The sequence below is a fragment of the Syngnathus floridae genome, chromosome 19 (assembly GCF_059516105.1).
Source record: "Syngnathus floridae isolate MCC-2025c chromosome 19, RoL_Sflo_1.0, whole genome shotgun sequence".
NCBI classification, from domain to species: Eukaryota; Metazoa; Chordata; class Actinopteri; order Syngnathiformes; family Syngnathidae; genus Syngnathus; species Syngnathus floridae.
The window spans coordinates 5512718-5535717 of record NC_142431.1 but is presented as its reverse complement, the minus strand read 5'-3'; the positions used below and the strand labels follow the sequence as shown (position 1 = coordinate 5535717).

General features: G+C 38.3%; 2 protein-coding genes across 2 annotated transcripts; one reads left to right on the top strand and one right to left on the bottom strand.

Moving 5' to 3' along the window:
- Positions 1-312: 312 nt before the first annotated feature.
- Positions 313-14927, top strand: lama4 (laminin, alpha 4). The gene is made up of 40 exons (XM_088362064.1): positions 313-609; positions 2528-2629; positions 2738-2865; positions 2954-3034; positions 3119-3333; positions 3574-3674; positions 3915-4095; positions 4308-4391; positions 4466-4617; positions 5033-5143; positions 5249-5360; positions 5528-5692; positions 5822-6015; positions 6554-6670; positions 6763-6911; positions 7041-7182; positions 7255-7348; positions 7425-7541; positions 7693-7878; positions 7954-8093; positions 8204-8368; positions 8477-8622; positions 8712-8874; positions 8948-9081; positions 9166-9337; positions 9420-9551; positions 9653-9795; positions 10751-10880; positions 10954-11091; positions 11216-11349; positions 11534-11698; positions 11835-11982; positions 12074-12237; positions 12313-12502; positions 12657-12812; positions 12995-13154; positions 13307-13431; positions 13542-13635; positions 13818-13934; positions 14004-14927. The coding sequence occupies exons 1-40, from the start codon at positions 502-504 to the stop codon at positions 14156-14158; spliced, it is 5610 nt and encodes a 1869-aa protein (XP_088218190.1). The 5' UTR covers positions 313-501; the 3' UTR covers positions 14159-14927.
- Positions 14928-16394: 1467 nt separating this feature from the next.
- Positions 16395-22798, bottom strand: kcnk10a (potassium channel, subfamily K, member 10a). Its single transcript, XM_088362066.1, has 7 exons — positions 22376-22798; positions 20167-20549; positions 18742-18859; positions 18322-18482; positions 17822-18014; positions 17598-17740; positions 16395-17262 (listed from the first exon to the last, which is right to left on the bottom strand). Exons 1-7 carry the CDS (start codon positions 22425-22427, stop codon positions 16585-16587), a joined length of 1728 nt encoding a protein of 575 aa, XP_088218192.1. The 5' UTR covers positions 22428-22798; the 3' UTR covers positions 16395-16584.
- Positions 22799-23000: the final 202 nt, after the last annotated feature.

Sequence of the window (23000 nt, the reverse complement as noted above, 5' to 3'; positions counted from 1 at the left end):
TATCTATCTATCTATCTATCTATCTATCTATCTATCTATCTATCTATCTATCTATCTATCTATCTATCTATCTATCTATCTATCTATCTATCTATCTATCTATCTATCTATCTATCTATCTATCTATCTATCTATCTATCTGTACAGTATGTATAGTCAACATAGGAAACTTCCCAAGTGTCTTCTCTTGCTCTCCCCTGCCTCGGTCCTTTTTCCTGTCTTTCCATCTGCATGTGATTTAGACACACTGACTCAGGCAGTGGGGGGAGGGCAGTTTTACCAAGTGAGAAGATTCAGCGCTGGCAATGTGAGAGAGAGAGAAAGGGAGGCAGTTCACACAACTTTGTTTATTCTACTCAGCCTGGGCCAGAACTAGGCAGAGTGACAAATCAAGACATTGGAGCAGTGGAAAAACGGAGCTACGCAGAAATTCTCCCACTGTCTGTCTAACGGACAGACACAGATTGAAGGGAGTCCAACTAAGCCAAAACAGAATAGGCTATGGCTCCTAAATCTATTTGCTACCTCTGCCTTTTAGGCATTCTCACCGGGATTGCCTCTTTATCGTCTGCTGTCAGATTTGGAACAAAGCAACAGACATCATTGAAAGTAAGACATTTTACTTCATGTGTTTGCCAGCATTGATTTTTGACACAGTATTCATCGTGTAGACAGTTCATGCAGGATGGATATTGATAAATGTACATTTTAGTACTACTTTCAATTGTGTAGTTTTGCTTTGGAGATTCCTGCATGATTAAACTTTGAAAGCCTCAATATCTTCTAGTGCTTTCACCACTGCCATGTCTCATTTGCCCCACCCCGACTAATACAGTTTTACTTTTTTCTTTTCGGTAGGTTGTCATGAAATGTTACACTGTTTTGTTTTCATGCCAATACCCATATTTTATATTAGGCATTAGTTAAACAGGAATTTTAGAGTGACTTTGTTTCCCAAATATGGAAAAAGAATTCCTTACAGCATGCATGATGAGGATTTATTCACTTTTCATATGTCTCCGAGTCTTCTGACTGCATGGCTCAACTCCCACGGACTGACTGTGAGCAGTTAGGGTGACATTCTCATGACCCGACATTTTTTTTTTTTCCATTTGAAGGACATTCCAGGGGAGTTACCATGAATAAGTTTGTATTTGTGTCCCTCCACAGATCACAGGAAGGAGGTTATTAATGCAAAATAACATTTAATAATCAAACTGTTATCATTTGATAAACAGAATTTTTTAAAAAAATCAGAAACTTGACTTGTTTTTGTGTTTAACACTATTTTCAGCTTCATGGCATACCGAAGCCGAATCACAGCGACACAGACTATAAAAGAAGTTCGAACAATTGAAAGACTGTGACTTTCTCTAAAAGACGGCGACTTGCTGAATGTCATCTTTGTTATCCAGCAGAGTGAACATGGTGGGAGGGACACACCAATGTGAAATGAATAATGACTGTGCTCACCAAATTCACATAACGTCACACCAAGAGAATGATGTCTAATATTTCCAAACAATAAAAACGTGATCTTTATATCTAACATTATTGCCTTTATATACAGTATACTAAAAACTCCATAAAATGTATACATGAGCAGCAGTATTGAACAAACACAGATAATTAAGAAAAACAATATGGCGGAACTCGCCCGGAATGAACAAACTTCTGAAGAAGAACATCAAATGACAAAAAGCAGTAGGAAGTTCAACAACATACACAAAGACCTCAGTTATGTCAAGTCCAAAAACAATGCTGGCATCAGAACAGTCAGAGAAAGATGTTTGTGTAACAAATGACCAATCCCTACTACAATTTATAGAAAGATGTACACAATGCTAAAGCAGAGCGTAAAACTCAAACTTAAAATTTAGATCACGTTAGAGCAGAGCTACGCTTCCTGACCATCTGTTGCATTTCCTATAAGCACTTCAACCCCCTTCCCATGCATTCTCTTCAGCGTAAGCACTGCAGCTGTTTAAAACGTCATTCTGTGGTCAAAGAGCCAAGGCCTTAACCGGGTCCAAACACTTTAGGTGACTTAAGAAATGGTAAACAACAGATACTGTTTCGCAAATGTGATTTATCACTAGGTTAGTTTTTTTTTTTTAGAAGAATCAAAAGGTTTCTTGTTTGGGTGGACAATGGAAGATCTGAAATTGGAGTTGAGATTCCTCATAATAAAAAGATATGCTGTGCTAATGATTAGAAGGTTTTCAAATGGACCCCTTCGGCTGCCCAACAATATGCCTGACCTAAATTAACGTAACAAATGACCCCTTCGGCTGATTACACCTTAAAAAAAAAAAAATTCTATTCAAGGTGCTTTTGGGATTAACGCGATTCCCAAATTTTGGAGCCCAAAGTCTAATTTAATTGAAAAAATATATATCAAAAACCTAAATCGAGATTTAGCCTAGCTCTGCCAGTGTCTGAGGGCAATTATCTCTCTGATCCCATTACAAAACAATCATTGTTCATCCACTATATTTTTTAATTGTTAATCTTTTCCACTCTTTAGGTGTGTGCTAAGGGATTTTTCCTTAGTGAACAAAACAAATGCTTGCCTTGTAACTGCAAAGGCCATGCGGATCACTGTGAGGACATCACGGGAATTTGCCATGTAAGTTAACATATTTGTTTCAAAGACGCAAAGTTAATTTATTTTACTAAATGAAGGCACATTAGAATACTTTAAAGGAGACATGCATTTTATTTTATTGTATTTCAGAATTGCAGCGATCACAGCGTGGGTGATTTCTGTGAAATGTGTGAAGATGGTTATATGCTAGCACCTAGCCAGGTTGGACGCCATAGCTGCAAACCCTGTGCCTGCCCTCTCTCTGTGCCCTCAAATAAGTATGCATGTCTGTAATTTTTGCTCAATATAAATATTTAGCAATGGCTAAGCGTAATATTTGAAACAATTCTGTTTTTTTTTGGCCAGTTTTGCAGTCCATTGCGACAGGCAAGGTAACATTCAAAGATGCAAGTGCAAAGAGGGTTATGCTGGACATACCTGTGAGAGGTGAGGAGTATTTTGCATTTTGCAGAAATTATGCATAAAAGAAATTTTTGCTTTATTGTAATAACTTCATTTTTCTTTATCCAGGTGTGCACCGGGTTATTATGGCATGCCAATGAAAATTGGTGGTTCCTGCAAGCGATGTGACTGTAATGGCAACTCTGACCCAAACCTAATTTTTAATTGGTGCCACAATATAACCGGCCATTGCCAGCACTGCTGGAGTAACACCGCTGGGCCGAATTGCGAGAGGTGTGCTCAAGGTTTCTACGGCGATGCCATCGGTGCCAAGGATTGCAGAGGTTTGGTCATAATAAATGTTTTGATTTAAATTTGTGATGTTCCAATAATAAACCTGAGTGAAGGTAGACCCATTTGGCAACTGGAATAAAACAGTTCATTTCAGCAACGTAAATATGTCACAAACAGGTTTTAATTAGGTGAAGGTTCTCTTCAAGACTTTGCAGTTCCAAAAATAAACTTTTCACAATGCTTGTTACACAACCTCTAACACAATACTGTGTCTCCCATGTCTCTCTCAGAGTGTGAGTGCAACAAATGTGGTACATCCTCATGTGATGACAGGACAGGAGTGTGTCACTGTAAACCAGGGGTCACTGGGAGACTCTGTGACCGCTGTGAGGTAAGACAAACCTGAAGCAGCTGGGAATGAATCAATTAGGGTAAATCATTTCATTTCTGGAGTTAATTGGATGATGAAAAAAACAATAGGGTTAGGGTTAGGGTTTAGTATTGACAATTTGTCTTTGCGGGCCTCATAAAATGAAATGACGGGCCATATCTGGCCCCCGGGCCTTAGGTTTGACACCGATGAGTTACTAGGTCCTAACATTGTTTTTTGTACTTACTAATACTTTTTCAGGAGGGTTACTCGGGTTTCTCCAGCTGCCAAGGCTGTCAGAGATGTGAATGCAGGCCAGCTTCTCTCCGTCCCACCTGCCATTCCCTCACTCACAGCTGTCTGTGCCGCCCGGGTGCTGGAGGACGTTACTGTGAGAGGTGTCTCCCAGGCTTTTGGGATTATAGCCCCTCTGGCTGCAAGAGTAAGTTGTGCAATTGTTCTCAAGCTCATTTAACTGAAAAATGATCCGTGGCTCCTCTCCAATGGTAACGTATGGTAACAACTCACTTCTCAGTCAGTTTTATGGATTCCTTCCCCCGCCCTTCCATCTCTAACAGCTGTAGAACATTTTTCGGTCTTTGAGCCAAAAGCCATAACGATGTATATGTAATGCATTTTTATATTATTTTACAGAGTGTGACTGTGAGAGCAGTCACTGTGATATGCACACAGGAGAGTGCCTACCAGAGGCTGCAACAGTTAACCTATGCAATATCAGTAAGATGAGTTAACTACAAATCAGCATCGTAAAAAATTTCAACCATGATCAACCACATCTAAATTCTTTGCAGGTTGCGATGAATGTATCTGGCATGTTATTGGAGACTTGCGGCTGTCCAACAAAACACTGGACCATTTGAGGGTTGGGGTGTTGAACGTTTCTACTGGGGCTGCTGTTAATGACAGAGTCAAATATTATAACTATACAGCTCAACACCTGCAGGTAAATAATTACAGTGATCCCTCGCTACTTCGCGTTTCGTTTATCGCGGCTTCACTACATCGCGGATTTTTTTTTCCAAATAAAACAACATTTAAAAGTCAAAATAACATTTCTAAATTGAGGAAAGGTGTGTCTAACCTTTAGGACAATGTAGTATTGCTCAAAATGTTCGTTTACATTCCTTTAGAAGTCCGTTTTTGCGTGTTAGCACGATCTCGAATTAGCATATTTCCGCTAACTCGTTAGCCTGCCCAGTACTTCTTGTTGGTGATCGTACTTCGCGGATTTCACTTATCGCGGGTCGTTTTTGGAACCAATTACCCGCGATAAACGAGGGATTGTTGTCACCCCAAAAAACAAAAACAAAAAAAACATTTTGAATGGTTGACAATATGCATGTCCTTGTATGTTTCAGAATCAGTTTTATACCTGGAGAAACAAACTGTCTGAAATAAAAACAGAGACTGGGGAAGTGGAAGAGTCAACACTGGAGGTCGTATCGTACATAAAAAAACTTAGTAAATCGGTCAGTAATTTCCCTTGAGTCACAATTGATAAGGTTAAAAGGTTAGCTTAGTGCACAATGCCTAAATTGATTGTGTTTTTTTTTGCTTTATGTTTAAATTGATAGGAAAGCACAGTGAAGAGTCTGGGGAGCCAGCTTGATGAGGAAACACAGCAAACTCTAATGCTAGCTAAACAGTTCAGCAAAAATCTCACTGACCTCAATATGCGCATTGAAGGTAACATTGCTTTATTGACAGTTTTATAATCAAATAGTCTTATTTGTGTTTATATTTAACTTTTAAAATGTTTAATAATCTGTATGCAAAATCCATTTATAATTGTTTTTTTTAAACCAAGCCTTAGATTTAATCTGACACTGTGATATTTTTGTTTTTGTCTGCAGAAATGATCCACGAATGGGAGCTGTACAGTGTTTACCAGGAAGCGGACCCCGAGTTGGTCAGGAGAGACACAGATGAAGCGATAAATGTTGTGACCAAAATGAGGAGTCTTGATATGTCTACACAAGGTCCTTTAACCATTGAAGAGTCAACTGAAGCTCATGATTGTAAGTCTATTTATTTGAGTTAAGAAACAAAGCTAAAAATAAAAACAAGCATATTTTGTAAATTATTATGCAGTACAATGAAATATTATTTATTGAGTGTAATACAATTCTCCTCTTGGCTGTATTTAGTGTTAAGGCGTATTCGTCAGTTGGAGAAGAAGTCACTGATTACACAAGGTCATCTCACCCCACTGAAGTCGAATTTGTCTCGCTTTACGGCCAACCTGTCCGATGCGCAGTCCTTCCTCCATAATGCAACGAGTACAATTGAGAAGGCGCGGGATATGAACAACGGCAATGTCCTTAAATTCCAGAGGAATGAGGTAATTTCCCATGACCTTCAGAGTCAAGTGAATGCTGCTTTTCTTGGATCTCTTCCAGGTTTTTTTCCTGCACACTATTTAATTTCATATAGTAAGCATATGTACATTTGTAGTAGTCCCTACCCTTTGCAAGCATACCTCCTCAAATCACAAAGCTAATAAGATAGAAAAGGATAACGTGTACCTTTGTCATAGGTGTCAAACCTAAGGCCCGGGGGCCAGATACGGCCCGCCACATCATTTTATGTGGCCCGCAAAGATAAAATCTTGCCTTGACTTTGTGTCATTACTAAAATGAAAAATTGTCTTTACGTTTTAAAACTAGAGATATTGATGGACTTGTCTAGGTGAGTCAGAGTTCAAGCAGGTTGTGACAGATTCTTTAGTTGAGCCATCACACGATTGAGATTTCTTTAATAACGCACCGTAATGTAGCAGACGAGTTTTGACTTTTCCATTTCTTGTAACAGCCAATTTCTACTTCTATTGTTGGCGTTTAAATGTTGCCATGTTTTTTTTGTCTGTGTTTTACCTTCAGGAAACGCTGCTGAAGATGGTAACAGAATTCACAGCTATTCAGAACAGTACGGAAAAAGCCAGAGAGATAATTTCTAAATCACATGAGAATGTGGATGAGATGGATACGTTGGTCCAGGTAGGATTGCCTTTTTTTTTTTTTTTCATAAAACTTGCTGCATACTAATAAGTGCTTGTGTGGTTTTCTTTGTTTCTTTCTTTCCCAAACAGAATGTAACACAGTACCATGCTGCAATTGATGGTGCCAGCCAAAAGCTGATGGAAAAGATGGAAGACCTCACATCTGCTGACACAGAATTGGTTGGAAGGGCAGATGAGCATGCTGAAGAGCTTGAACGACAGGCCACCGAACTGGAAGCGTAAGAAAATTGTCTCAGTCGAGCATGGGTGTCAAACCCAAGGCCCGGGGGCCAGATACGGCCCGCCATATAATTTTGTGTGGCCCGTGAAGATGGCGCTAATAACATATGCTAACCTATTTGTTCCAGGGACCTGCGAGATAGTGATACCAACGGATTTGTGCAGAAAGCCATAACTGCTGCCAATGTCTACATCAATATAGCTAAATACATCAACGACGCCAATATCACATCACTTACGACCTTGAATATATCCCAAACAGCAAATGACGTAAGTTGACAGAATCCAAAGCAAACATAAGCTGCATGCTCATCACCTTTATTTTTTTGCTCCATATTTCAGTCCGTCACTGGGATCAACATGCAGCTTGATGATCTAGTGGTAAAATGCGGCAATGTTTTCAAGGAGTCTGTTTCATTGCGTTCTGAACAAATAGGTAGGCATCATTCAAACGTTACACCCCGACATTGTGTGTATGATTTTTTTCCACATTCACATCATTCTTATTCCAGAGGTAGAAGCCGAGGTGGTTGATAAGCTGAAATACATTGAGGAGACAAGAGAGACCTTGGATAAAAACACCAAAAAACTTGAAGAAATTGTGCAGGATATTTCTGAAATTCAAACAGGTAGAAGAAAGTCCAGTAAAATGGGCTTCATTTGATATTGCTGTGAGAATGTACTTCACTTGTTAGGTCTTGGGTTTTCTCTATGTCAACCATAATTCTATCAATATGGACAGATAAATTAATCTACCACAACTTCTGGAAACTTTTCTAGCCAGAACTAACGAGCGACTGGAGTATGCACGCAAGGTGGCTGAGGGAACTCTCAACCGATCAGCAGGAGTGCTTGAGACAATTACGCCCATTAGTAACAAAGTTGAGGAATGGGCTAAGAATCTGAACGAAAATAAATACTCTACAGTTGCCTATGAGCAAGCCATTGATTCTGCAAAAGAATCAGGTATGTTATCTTATACACTGTTAAACTATTTTAACTAGTCACTTCTTGTTGTGCTCAGTGTTATGTACTTTACAGTGGATCACCTCCATTTTCTTGTTCCTGAACTTTTGGATAAGCTTAAGGTTGTTGAGCAGAAGAAGCCTATTAATAACATAACTGCTAATGTCATGAGAATCAGAGAACTCATAGCCCAAGCCAGAAGTGTGGCAAAGAAGGTTCGTAAAGAAAGTATGACACCAAAAGTGATTCCAAACAAAGGAGCCCTTGACTCCGATTATGTAAATTGAAACTAAAACAGAAGGTAAAATTTCATTTTCCATTCTAGGTTCAAGTGTCTATGAAGTTCAATGGCCAGTCATCAGTGGAGATTCATGCTGATACCAGTTTGGATGATCTGAGGGCAGTGACGTCCATCAGCTTATTTATGAGAGTTGACCCAGACACAGACCCAATAGAGGACCGCTTCATTTTATATCTGGGAGACAAAAATGTAAGCATGGAACGATACTAATGTAATTTGATAGTGGATGCACAAACGAAAGAAATGCTTGGTATGTAGTTTTTGTAATATTACAATATTTTTTTATCTTGCTTTTAGGGTAAGAAAGACTACATGGGACTTGCCATCAAGAATGACAACCTTGTGTATATGTATAAACTTGGTGGTGAATACATTGAAATACCACTGAGCTCAAAACCTGTCAGCCAATGGCCTGCTGTATTCAACTACATCAAAGTAGAGAGGTACTGTCAAGCAAAATTTAATTTTCATTTTTTAAAATTTAAAAACACAGTGGTAATATGATTTTATGTTTCATTTTCTTTCTTGGCAGGTTGGGTCGACATGGGAAAATCTACCTAGTAATCCCCAGCCAGAGATCCACAGATGAACAGAAATTCATTCAGAAAGGCGAAGCTCCGGGAACGGACTCACTTTTTGACGTTGACCCAGAAGACATGGTGTTCTTTATCGGGGGTGTCCCACCGAATGCAACGGTATTTCATTTGTAACTAGAAACAAATTAACATGATATTGAATAATTTACTTGTTTGAATTGTTTCACTTCAGCTCCCTCCACCTTTGACTCTGGCTCCCTTTGTGGGCTGCATCGAGTTGGCCTCGCTGAACAATGATGTGATCAGTTTATATAATTTCAAAAGCACTCACAAAATGGACGTGGTTGCTTCACCACCATGTTCCAGGTATTTTTTTCAATTTAATGCATTCTTAGTGAATGTTGGAGTTTTGTATCCAATAACAAACTGAGTTTTTTCTTGTAATTGCAGGTACAAACTGGCTTTTTCACAGAGCCGTATTGCAAGCTATTTATTTGACGGAAAGGGCTATGCACTGATCAATAACATAGAACGGAGGGGGAAGTTTGGTTACGTCACAAGATTTGATATTTCAGTGCGAACTGTCGCAAACAATGGCGTGCTTTTCATCATGGTCAATGCTGTAAGTGCAAACTTTAGGAACGAATACTCAGGGGACACCCTGATATTGAAATAACTGAAATATTTTTTTTTTATTTTCCCAGGATAAATTTTTCCTTTTAGAAATAAAAAATGGATTTTTACGCCTAATGTATGATTTTGGATTCAATGATGGGCCGAAACTTTTGGAGGATAATATACCAAAGCTAAAAATAAATGATGCAAGATACCACGAGGTATGTTTTTCTTTTTTTAATTGGTCTAATAATATGCGCAAGATAAATAGGGTAATTTTAATTTCAACTCATATGTTCCCTGTTTTTGACTCATGGTACAGATCTCAGTGATCTATCATCAGTCAAAGAAAGTTATCCTTCTGGTGGACAAGAGTCATGTTAAATCTTTGGAGAATCCAAAAACTACTTTGCCATTCTCAGACATCTACATAGGTGGAGCACCCTCAAACATTCTCCTATCTAGGTGAGTAAAAAAATCCTGCAGCCATAAACATGCTTGCTTATACAGTCTAATGCGAGACAGAGAATGTGAATTTCAGTACGTAAACCTCATGACCGTATTTTCCGCACTATAAGGCGCACCGGATTATAAGGCGCACCTTCAATGAATGGCCCATTTTAAAACTTTGTCCATATATAAGGCACACCAGATTATAAAGCGCATAAAATAAATATATCAACCTTGCTCAAACGTTAATGCAATCACAATATAGTAACACTCGAAATAGTGAAAGCAATAACAGTATATCAACAACTCAACGTTGCTCAAACGTTAATATCACACTACACACAAAATAAACACGTAAAGCTTACTTTAATAAATTATTCCTCATCTACGAATCCATATTGGTCCATATATAAGGCACGCCAGATTATAAGGCGCACTGTCAGCTTTTCAAAAAAGGAGGTTTTTAGGTGCGCCTTATTGTGCAGAAAATACGGTAATTAGAAAACAAGCTAAATTTAAAAAAAAATAATGCCAATTTGTAACATTTTCATGCATTTGCTGGACAGTTAAAATGTGTGAAACAAAAAATGGGTTTAACAAAAACAAAAAAACTTTCACGTCTCGTCCCCAGTCGTTCCACTATGTGTCTGTTGTCATGGTTTCTGTCTGTGTGCTCGCCCCTCCCCTCCTGTGTGCCCATGATTAGTTTGATTATTCTAACCTGCCTCTTGTTACCTGTCGTGTATATAAGTCCTGTCTGCCCCTCACGCCCCGTCTGATCATTGTTGTCTTGATGTCTTTTTGGTTCCTTTTGTCGTACTGTCTTGCTGCTGTCATGTCCTGCTGTCTTCTTGTTTCACGTCCCGGTCAGTCAAGTTATGGTCACCCTGTTCCATCCGATCCGTGACTTAAACTTTTGCAAGATTGAGGTAGATGTCACAAAAATACAGTGATATGTCTTTCTTGACAGATCCGAGCTATCTGCTGTGGTTGGCCTCAAAGGTTGTGTCAAAGGCTTCCTATTCCAGAAAAAAGACTTTAACCTCTTAGAGGAGCCTGGCACCATTGGCATCAGTAGTGGCTGCCCCGAGGAGTCCTTTGTAAGTGCTATGTTTAGTCATTTTTTTCAGTAATAGACTGTGTGACATGTTTTTTTTTTTTTTTTTTTTCCAGGCATCTCATAAAGCCTATTTCATGGGCGAGAGCTATTTGGGATCTTCAGCAAAGATGACACCATTTGACAATTTTGAAGGAGGCCTCAACTTTAGAACCGTTCAAGCCAGTGGATTATTATTCTATCACAATGAAGGGGTATTAACACACTATTTAAAAAAAAAAAAAAAAAAAATCTAATTTACTTCATCAATATGTCTTACTGGTGCCATTAATAGTAATAATTAGATTTTCAAATTTTTTTGCATTTTTACCGCTTTAGCCGGACGAATTCAGCATTTCCCTTGAGAACGGAGCAGTGGTGATGAACACACGTGGAACAAGAGTAAAATCACATAAGAAACACTACAATGATGGAAATACACACTTTTTATTGGCCTCGGTGAATAATCACAAGTAAGCATTTGATTTTACTTTAATGAAACTTTTTTTTATGCAAAGAATTGCTATACTTTTTGATGGGTGTGGTCAAATACTATTTTTATTCCGCTTCATTTTATTCTGCTGCATTTTTAGTTATTTAATGGGTTTACAGCTAAATACTGCTTGAGACTCAATAACTGTTTTCTTTTCACCCGAGGTATTTATTATTGGTGGACGATAAAGACAAGCAGGAGAAGAAACGGCCACAATCAGCCACAAGACTCACTTCTGATTCGACAGCAAAGAACTTCTACTTTGGGGGATCACCAAGTGGTATCTTAAAGAACTTTACAGGCTGCATTACTTATGCCTACATAAACAGGTAGATCACTTCTTAACATAAGATGCATGACCTACATGCAAATCGCTAAAATATGAATTGCCTGAAATGCTAAAATTGCTTTTTTCAATTAGTAACAAAAACAGATTGAAATATTGATTTTTCGGTCTTTATGTAGGCAAGACCGAGATATTGAGCCGGAAGACTTCCAGCGCTACACCGAGAATGTCCAAACTTTCCTGCAAGACTGTCCAGTGCAAAAGCCTCCTGCTGCTCTTTCAAGAAACAGGGATGAATATGTAGCCAAACGTAGGCAATCTCGTAAGGTAAAAAAAGAATTAAAAGAATTTCAGTAAACCGATATATTTGAATTAATTTCTAATACAGCCCAAAAATCTAATGTATAATTTGCCACAGGTTAACAGGGATGAATCCATCCACAAATTAAGAAGTGACAGTGAAGTGAACATTGCTCCCTGCCATCTTGCAAGTCACCAAGCAACACAACATGCCTACCAATATGGGAGCTTTGCAAACAGTAGGCAGCACTTCAAACAGCTCCCCAAATCCTTTTCTCATAAGTAAGTCTTCGGAGGATTCGTAAGTATCTTAAAAGGTTTCTCTAAAAATATAATGTGTCACTGTTTTTCTCCCAGGTCCAACTTTTCCTTATCCCTAAAGACCAACACATCATTTGGCCTCATTTTTTATATATCTGACAACCGAGAGAAAAATTTTATGACTCTCTTTCTGGCCAATGGTAGACTTGTATATGCCTTCAATGTAGGTAATCAGCGAGTGGAAATCTGGAGCAACGGAAATTACAATGATGGAGCGTGGCATAATGTAAGTTCATCGTGTTATTCCAGAGCAGAGCTATTTTGTGTAATATTTTTTTTTTCAGTTTTGCAATGATCATTGTAAATAAAAATAACATAATCCAATATCATATAATATATAAAATTGTACAGTAACAATAACGTCTGCTTCCTTTCTGAAGGTGATTTTTATACGTAATGGAAATATGGGAAAATTGATCATCGATGGGCTAACAGTGATGGAGGACAGAGTTATGGGCAAAGTTGTGCCCTGGCATGTCAGCAGTCCTCTCTATTTTGGAGGCGTACCTCCAAAGCGAGCACAAAAAAATATTCAGGTATGGATTTAAAAATGTTTTTTAACTGCATATCCATTACTCCAATATGAAAAAATATGGTGATCAAGGTATTTATTGAAAAGGACCTGAAAGAAATAATTATTTCTGATATGCAATATATATTTAAATGCTAGATAAATAGATATATTTTTTATATACGTATATATTTTTTTTCTCTTTAGAGTAACTCAGTAAACAGCTTTTCTGGCTGTTTGAGAAATATTCAGCTCAATGGACACCGGTTGTCATCAGCGGATGAAACATTTGGGGTCACGCCATGTTTTGAGAGACCTACTGAGGCAGGAACATTCTTTGCAGAGCAAGGAGGCTTCATAGTTTTGGGTAACTTTTTGCTCTCCAGTATTTAAACCCTTGACATAAAAAAGTATGGCGTGCCAGATCTGGCCCTTGAGCCTTAAGTTTGAGACCTGACACATCTTTATGTCAAGTCAACCTCACAGAATTTCGTTTTCCTGCCTACTTCTATCTTTTAGACATACTTGACTTGGGACCTAGATTTCAGCTAGAAATGGAGGTGCGACCCCGTGTGACATCAGGTGTACTTCTCCATGTGCCCATAGCAGAGGGTTATTTTTCAATATACATTTATCAAGGAGCAGTAAGTATACGCCACAAATTGATTATGCTACAATACATTTCAAAATAAATTTTAAATATCATTGTTCGAAATCTTAGAATTATTGAAATGACCAGAATTTATTATTTTAGGTCGTAGCTGTTTTGACTGATGGGACGGATGAATTATTGGCAACAATTTCTCCAAGACAGTCTCTGTGTGCTGGCCACTGGCATAGAATTGCAGGTGAGTATTATGTTGTGGTCAAAATTTATTTAAGAATTTATTCATAAGCTGAACATATTTTGTGAAGGAAATGCATGCCTGAAAGGAAGCATAAGATTTTATTTCATTTTATTTTTTAATTCCACGTTTTTTTCATATTGATCCTGTCCTCTTTTATGACTACCTGTCCAACTTTATCACAGTGATGAAAGATATGAACAAACTCAAGTTGCAAGTAGACCAAGAGGTCCACAGTGTGGATGGGTCTCTTAATCTTCATTCTCCAATCGCCGGGAAGATTTTTATTGGTGGAGCCCCAGGTTAGTTATCTCCCAATGTTAGTACTTTTTTCATCTTTTCAAGTTTTTAAAGATTTGTCTACCTTTCAGATCTCTCCCTTGCAGGCAGCCATGTAAGCAAGGAACCTTATGTAGGTTGTATGAGGAACCTGATGATCAACAACAGTGGTGTAAGCTTCAGTGACGCATCTCTCGTCAGTGGAGCGGTCAGCATAGGATCCTGTCCGGCTGTGAATCAACAGTAAAAAATTTCCAACTGCCATATTAATAACAAGAATGAGGAAAAATATAACAACTTAAGCTTTTGTTACAACCACACTAATGCCATTAATCAAACTGAAACACTCAAAGTATACATTTGGAACATAGCGTCCAATTTCACACGGTATACTAACCTTGCTAACTAAAAATGCATTATGTTTCCTATCTTGTAGTGGCACTGTTTGGGCAACACAAATTTGTTTGTATTAAACGTGTTGAAAAATTACATTGCAGGTTTGTGTCCAATTCCCATTTTGTGCTGATTGTACTGTGTATTAAATAGCTGTGTTTTACACGAGTCCAACTATAAATGTGTCAATATCGGGCAATAATATACAGTAATCCCTCGCTACTTCGCGTTGTGTTTATCGCGGCTTCACTACATCACGGATTTTATTTCCAAATTAAAAAAACATTTAAAAGTCAAAGTAAAGCTTCTAAATTGAGAAAACATGTGTCTAACCTTTAGGACAATGTAGTATTGCTCCAAATGTTCGTTTACATTCCTTTAGAATTCCGTTTTTGCGTGTTAGCACGATCGCGAAGTACCATATTTCCGCTAACTCGTTAGCCTGCCCAGTACTTCTTGCTGGTGACCGCACTTCGCGGATTTCACTTATCGCGGGTGGGTTTTGGAACCAATTATCTGCGATAAACGAGGGATTACTGTACACAGACTATATACAGTCTCTCTGGCCTGGATAAATGTGTGATGGTTAGCATGCATCTGTAATAAACTAAATGTAAACCATATTTAATAGTCTGTGTGTCACAGATTGGAGCAGGGCGACCCAATACTGCTTGGACCAATGTTTATTGACAGGGAATGGGGTAGTGGGGAGCAGGAATAACTGCAGATGTCCGCTCGAATAAGGCTCGGTCGGCGACGGACGTCCACTTGGACCAATAACATAAACAGGTAACAGCCGACAGGTAGCGAGCCATGCCAACAGATAACAATCAGGTGAGAAGAATAGTCAGACTTACACAGTCAGGTGGCAACGTGGACAGAGTACTACAATAACATGAACATGGTGAACCGAGAAGGAGAAACACGCGGGCAGGGTTTAAATACACAACGGTTAACAAGAGGGAGCAGGTGATTACGGTAGACGCACAGGTAGGAAGGGGGTGAGAGCGTCGGAAATCTGTAAAACTGCCCTTTAGCACCCAACAACTAACAAAGTTCCTCTGGTACATGGTCTGGTAAAGTTGACACTGGATCAGTACAAATGCTAAGTTATGAAGGAGTCAGGCACTGAAAACAAAGTGTTCCTGTTTCCTGTTGCACATTGAAGACTTCATTTGTACATGCTTCATTTCCAAACTTAGTCTGGCACCTGTAGGAGATTGTTTGTGTTTATACATTCTGGACCGCAGTCATGTTTTTGTTTTCATTCATTAAAGAAAAAGACAATTTTCTCTTGTATTTAAGATTGAACGGCGATAGCACCTGGATGGGTGAAAATAATGAGAAAATGGCAAACTGTCAGAAGGGTAATATCGCAAAGCAACTTTATCTAATTGGAGAAAGAAAATAACTACATTTTTTCATTTTTGGATCCATAAACATACAGTAATCCCTCGTTTATCGCGGATAATTGGTTCCAAAAACCACCCGCGATAAGTGAAATCTGCGAAGTACGGCCACCAACAAGAGGTACTGGGCAGGCTAACAAGTTAGCGGAAAGATGCTAATTTGCGATCGTGCTAACACGTGAAAACGGACTTCTAAAGGAATGTAAACGAACATTTGGAGCAATACTACATTGTCCTAAAGGTTAGACACATGTTTCCTCAATTTAGAAGTTTTATTTTGACTTTTAAATGTTTATTTAATTAGGAAAAAAAATTGCGATGTAGTGAAGCCGTGATAGACGAAACGCGAAGTAGCGAGGGATCACTGTAGTTCATAAAATTTCAACTATGAACTGACAAGTTCATTTTATAATTAGACAATGTTTCAAGGCAATCTTTCCAAAAACCATAGGTGCGAGGACGCAAAATGTAATTAACCATCCATTTATAAACATACATTATGTTTATATATACTACACCCCTAAATGTTAACGTGACTTGGTAGAACTGGATAAAGTTAGAAACACAATTAAAATTGTTATCCCTTGACACGGTAGTTGGGAGCTGACTTAAGCGATCTGGTATCACTTGACATATTAAAAATGCACAACCTATGAGCATATTTTGCATTATTACACTGGATCTTGGTGAAGCCAATTTAATGAGTCATATCGTTAGGGCACAGTGATTACTGCATGTCGACGGAACAGTATACATATACTGTAGCACAAAGAGGCAGGCATTATTCCTGCTTAAGCACATAGTGGTAAAAGAGAAAACCCAAGGCACAAATGGTGGCATTTTAAAACATATTGTTTCACCAAACAGACTCTTATGGACTCATCTGAATATCTAGCTCTTTCATTTCAAGTGTTTCATCATTTTTGTTCTCTTTGGTTTGCTCAACAATAAGCCCATTATGTGACTTGTAAGCTTCTACAAACAACGGAAATTCAGACAAGCTTGTATTACACTCTTTGTCTTCGGTTTCTTCGTGTTCGTCATCCCTGCTCTTCTCTTCGTTCATAACGGGTGTGCTACAATCAAAGGTGGCCGTCATCCAACCATAAGCTTCGCTATGAGGACGACGAGTTTCTTCTGTGATGTTCTTCTTCAAGTCTCTATTCCTATTGCGTTTTGCCAACTTGGTGACAGAACTCAGACGATTAAAAATATTGTCCTCAGATGTGGTTTGGTGGTTGGACTGAGGGTCGCACTGGTCAGTGCCCCTTAGTCGAAGATTGTTCAATTTAGTGTCAATACTCTCGTGGGAGGAGGTTTTGTAGCTGTTGGTGTCTAGACTGTTGAAGATGGCTCTGCGTTCTGGTGAAAGCATATCCATGGACACCGCACGTTGATCCAAGCCAAGTTGTCGTTTTTCCATACTTCGGATCGTGGCAGCTCGTTGGAGTTTGTCGCTGACCTCAACACTCATACGCCGCCTTGTCTCTCTTAGCTCTGCTCGCACATTTGCTTTCCACTCTGCTGCGTGAGCCTTGATTCCCCCAACCTTGGCAAAACAATACACAAATTATTATTATTCATTTATTAGTGCATTTGACATGTTACGAAAGACGATACAGCAGACATATTCAACTGAAGGTCACCCGTTTACTTTCCCGTGTTGCAAAATAATTAATTCCAAACCAATTCAAAATACTGAATGATGTAAAACATAGGTGTCAAACTCAAGGCCCGAGGGCCAGATACGTCCCACCACATCATTTTATGTGGCCCGCAAAAACAAATTGTGCATCGACTTCATGTGTCATAAACTATGACGGCAATCCGGCTCGCGACAAAAATGAGTTTGACACCACTGATTTAAAAGATCTAAGTGAATACCTCTTCTTTGGTCTTTTTGGAAAGTACCCTCAACCAATCGCCAATCATGTTGAGCACTGCAGCAAAATAGGCCAGACCACCCAGGATCCAAAACCACACAAGTGGTCTGTACCACTTGCGGTATTCAATCCTCCGATTTCCGCCTGAAAGAAACAAATGTAACAAAAATATTTCACACATAAGCATTCATTTAGGTTTTTTAGTTACAACAGAAAATGTTTCACCTGCCACATAGTCTCCTATTCCAACAGTAGTCAAAGTGATGACGACAAAATATGTCGATTCCAGAGCTGTCCAACCTTCGATGTATTTGAAGATCACAGCTGGGATGGTCACAAACAGGATGCAGCCAGCCAAGATGAAGAGGAGGGTAGATGCTACTCTGATTTTAGTTTGACTGATTTGGTTGTGTTTGTTCTTTCCAGGAGAAATCACACACACACAAACACACACACACAATAAAAAAATGGTCCAATAATAATGTTTTTAAATGATTTTTCTTAGTCTTATTTTATATACCACCATCTAAAACTTGGGTGTGTAGAAAAAAATACTATATATAAAAAAAAGGTCCAATAATAATGTTTTTAAATTATTTTTCTAAGTCTTATTTTATATATCTTTATCTGAAACTTGGGTATGTAAAAAAAACCAATACTATATATATATATATATAAAAATATATATACATATATATATATATTGTATACTACATTTAACTTACCCGGAACATCTTCTCAACTTTGGCAATACTTTTGACAAATATGGTCCCTAGCTGGTCACCAACCCCTGCTAAGAGGAATCCAAAGAGTGGGATGCCAAATATTGCATATAGAATGCAGAAAATTTTTCCTCCCTCAGTGCTTGGAGCGATGTTACCATACCCTACGAAAAAGGAAGAAACATTTTTATCCAAATATACAAATCAGAGACTAGTAAAAACTGTTCAAATATTTCTAAAATGGTAGTAAATATTGCAAGCAATATCTCTATTTTTTTTCAAAGTGAAAACAATTTGTAATTTTAGCAATAACACAAAGTCGATGCAAAATTTGTCTTCACGGGCCACATAAAATGATGATGGGCCGTATCTGGCCCCCGGGCCTTGAGTTTGAGACCTATGCTTTAGAACATTTCATTGTACCTATGGTTGTGATAACTGTTCCAGCAAAGAAGAAGGCACTACCCAGATCCCAGTGGCTAGAATTATAAGAGGTATCACCCACAGGATTCACTCCAGCATTCACAGCATCAACAGAGTGCTGGGGAGAGAAGTCAAGAAAGAGTCAGTATAAATAGTTTATTCAATTTTAGAACGTATAGTGGGTTGACGTTGTGGTTGACTAACTATGCTCAAGTTCCCTATGACTCAGTGGTACAGAAAATGGATGGATAGTCGGGAATAGGATTATGAGATCACAATACATCAGCACCTCATAAAAATGCAATAAAAACTTGTCTTTGAGGTAAGTCTCAAGACAATAATATTTTAAGTACAGCTTTTATATTATTCCTCAAGGGAAATGCTGTAATATGGTGTAAGATTATTTACTGCAGTGATATAAACCCGTTTTCAAGTGCAATATAATGATTCGCCTTTTCTAAGGACTGCATTAACAGAAATATGCAAAGTGGAAATGATCAGATTTGACATTTCCAAACAGAGAACAAGCAAGACAGAAAGGTTAATTTATGCAACAAATCATCTTGAATTATAAACCATGACTGTAAAGGAGGCAGCAATTTTATATATGTGAAAAAAGGTGCTTATAAATACTTGAATAGTAGATTTGAAGCAATGTGCCGGTGGCTGTTATGGCCACATGACGCTACAAAGCTATTTTGTACTGTTTATTCCGAGACTTTGGCTCAGAGAAAACAAAACACTGATTTTTTTTTCCAGTTCTATACTTGGAATAAGGAATGAATGGATTATAAAATGATGACACAGAGTGAAAAGTTTTTTTTCTCAAGTTAGCGCTTTACTAAAGGACTATTTATTCACTTTTCATCTACTTATTAATAATCATGCAATCCATGATCATTTTAATTTAAACTAACTTTGCTTTCAGGTAGTTTCATCCTCGAATAGCCATTTTTTTAAACTTTTCAAATTAAAGTGTGGTTTTATCGAATTAGAGAATGTTTTTCAAATTTTATTCCGAGACTTTGGCTCAAAGAAAACAAAACACCAGACTTGAATTTTTCTTTTCCAGTTCTATACTTGGAATAAGGAATGAATGGATTATAAAATGATGACACAGAGTGAAGTTTTTTTTCTCAAGTTAGCGCTTTACTAAAGGACTATTTATTCACTTTTCATCTACTTATCCAATCCATGATCATTTTAATTTAAACTAAAGTTGCTTTCAGGTAGTTTCATCCCCGAATAGCCTTTTTTTTGGGTACTTTTCAAGGTAACGTGTGGTTTTATCGAATTACAGAATGACGGCACGATGTGTTGACGATAATGGGGTCTGATCGATTAGAAGCTAAGCTTTCATTTGCTTTAATTTCCTCCCTCTCGTGCTGAGGTAAAACTGGAGTATCGATCGGTGTCTGGTCTTACTTTGATGATGGCCTCCAGCTCATCTGGAGACACACAGGGATGTTTTTGCAGGAATGCTGCTTTCTCTGCTGTGATGGTGATCTTCTGGTTGTTTTCAAATGGCTGCTCTAGTGCTTGGAACACCAGTCCTCCTGCCACCAAGTAGGCCACCACCACCACAAAAACCGCCAGCACCGTCTTAAGTTTCATCATGGTAAAAGGAGCTGCACCTTCTGCTACTGCTTCCATGCTGGCTACCATGCTCGTGGGCCGGGAGATGGAGAGTCGGGGTAGAGAACAGCCCATTGGGTTCTGCATGGTAGCCACGCTGGCGTGCACCAGGCTGGATTGAAGCATACCTGGCTGCATCTTTTTGGGTGGGACCAAATTGGTCTGAACTGCCGCTGAAGAAACATAAAAGAAAAAAAAATTGACTCTGATATGCAACAGATGAATTTTCAGATTGGCATAGTATATAAATTGGCAGGACACCAACTGTTTCACTAACTGTGGTAAAACTGACATTTGCATCAAGACCACTATCGCGACTCTTTATCTGTTTTTCTGTTAGACCTCCCACAAAACAATATAATGCACCCTTTAACAACTTTAATATCCAATAACTGTCTTGTTATACAACCTGTAAGTTCTCATCTAAAGCCCGTATCTCACTGAGCGGCAAAGATTTATAAGAGTAAGCAAACGTAGCAAATTTGTCTTTACCAGGTTTTGTTCAATGTTGAAAATAATTCAAATAGTTGCAAAGAGATTCGGCAGATATTCCCAAAGTTGAAAATAAATTGAAAACCTTCGCTACGTGCGCACACGATTGCAAACCTTCACCACTCGGTCAGATATAAGAAAAATGTATGAGAATAATTATGCGCCAAAATACTCCAACTCAACATTTTCCCTAAAAATATTTAGCAAGACTAATAGTGTCAACAATTCACTTTCCGAACACTTACCCATGGCCGCCTTGAATGCTAACTGACAAAAGAAGCTAAATGACTGTCCTTTTATATCAGAGTAGTGTCCTGAACTTACCCTGCCTTGTATTTGTAGCACATTACACATAGCAGGTGAATAACTCCCACAAAAAAAAAAAAAATGGTGCCAGCATGGTTAAGTGTAGCCTTCTGAGGGTTGCATCTTTTTATTCAAATACAGTGACTTGTTACCACCTCTTGAGGATTAAATCAGAATACAAAAAACAAACATAAGGCCTACTAACAATATATCTATCTGTCAAAAAATTATAATATAAAAAATATACAATAATATATATAAAATTATATATAAACTATATATTATTATATATTATTTCATATATATTATATTATATTATATTATATATAAAAATAATAAATAAATAAATTCATGGGATTCTCAGATCTCCCAATTTTATTTCCAAAATATTGCATTTAACTGATTTGACCTCTTTTGGTTTCCTCATAGAAATGCAGTAGTGTAAGAAGCATGTTGCCAAATCTCACACCTATCAACAACACACTTTACCTCTTTACTGTGTCACAAATGCAGTGGAATTGTGATTGTGTATTTCCAAAAATTATTCCAAAATCACAGCAGTGTAATTTGATATTTCTATTGTGACCACTCTGTCGCATATGAGTGACACCTACCACGATTGTTCGATTACTTCGAGTTATGTAATCATTCGGTTGCAATGTGCCTGGCTACAATTTTCACATGTTCCCAAAAGACATCTAGTTCTCAAAGAGGTTGAAATTCATCATATATTTCTACAATATCAGAACCTGCCACACCTGGATGAACATGAAGATGCTGTGATAGGACGTGACATTCATGCAAGATTTGAGGAGGATGTACCCATAGTGGATGAGGTAATGCTAAATACAAAACAGCAGTGGAAATCTCTCCACTGCGCCACACTGAAGCCATTGGATTGGCAATTGTTTTCTCACCAATTTTCTGCTTTATTATATAAATATCTGTTTCATTAAAAGGAAGTGATATGCCGCAGCTATTGACCATAAACTCCACCATGCAGGCTGAACCTTCACTGCTGTATTTTTCTATTCATTTTTCATTCCCAAACCTGAGTAGAAAAATATTCGTGTATTAAGGCAGAGCTGCATACTGCAGCAATTTGAAAATAGACATTTCATAGAATGAAGTTAAAATAAAGTTCAAGCAAAACTAATCAGTTTAGTGGACTCCCTATAACGATAAACAAAAACAGTCTAACCTGGTGAAGGGCTGTTCCCTGGTTTTCTTGGTTTTTCACTCGGAAATTTCATCTTGGAGGTCCAGGCTTCTATAGATAAATCTATATTTCTTTAATATCTTGCAGCCTTTGCAGTCTTCCGCGTTGCCTTTAACCGAGAAAGGATGGAGAAGGGCAGCGAATAAAAACACATCCTATACGGCGAGAGTGTCTGCTGTAGTAGACTGGAAGGCTTTTGAGATGCGGCTCCTCTTCCTTTCTTTTACCTATGGCGCACCGCCACTGCATCAGCATCGGGGGAGTCAGGAGTAGATAAACAACGCGCATGGACTCGAGCGAGGAGGAGACGTACGCTTACATTTTGGCGGATTTTATTGGACGTACGTCGTGATCTCGCTGCGCCAACTGCACTGCATCGTGCGCATAGTATCGTCGCAGAAATGTGTCGAGAGATTATTACCCGATGACTGCTGCTCAAAAAAGGGAGGATAGGGTGGGTAAAACAAAGGGCACATAGAGGATGTGAAGAAGGAAGGAATGAGGAGGACAGATTGTAAATATTATTGCTGCTGCTTGAGAGTGAAGTATGTTACATTGGTGCTATTCAGAATTATAGTTTGTATTAACCTATTATATGTGTATTGTG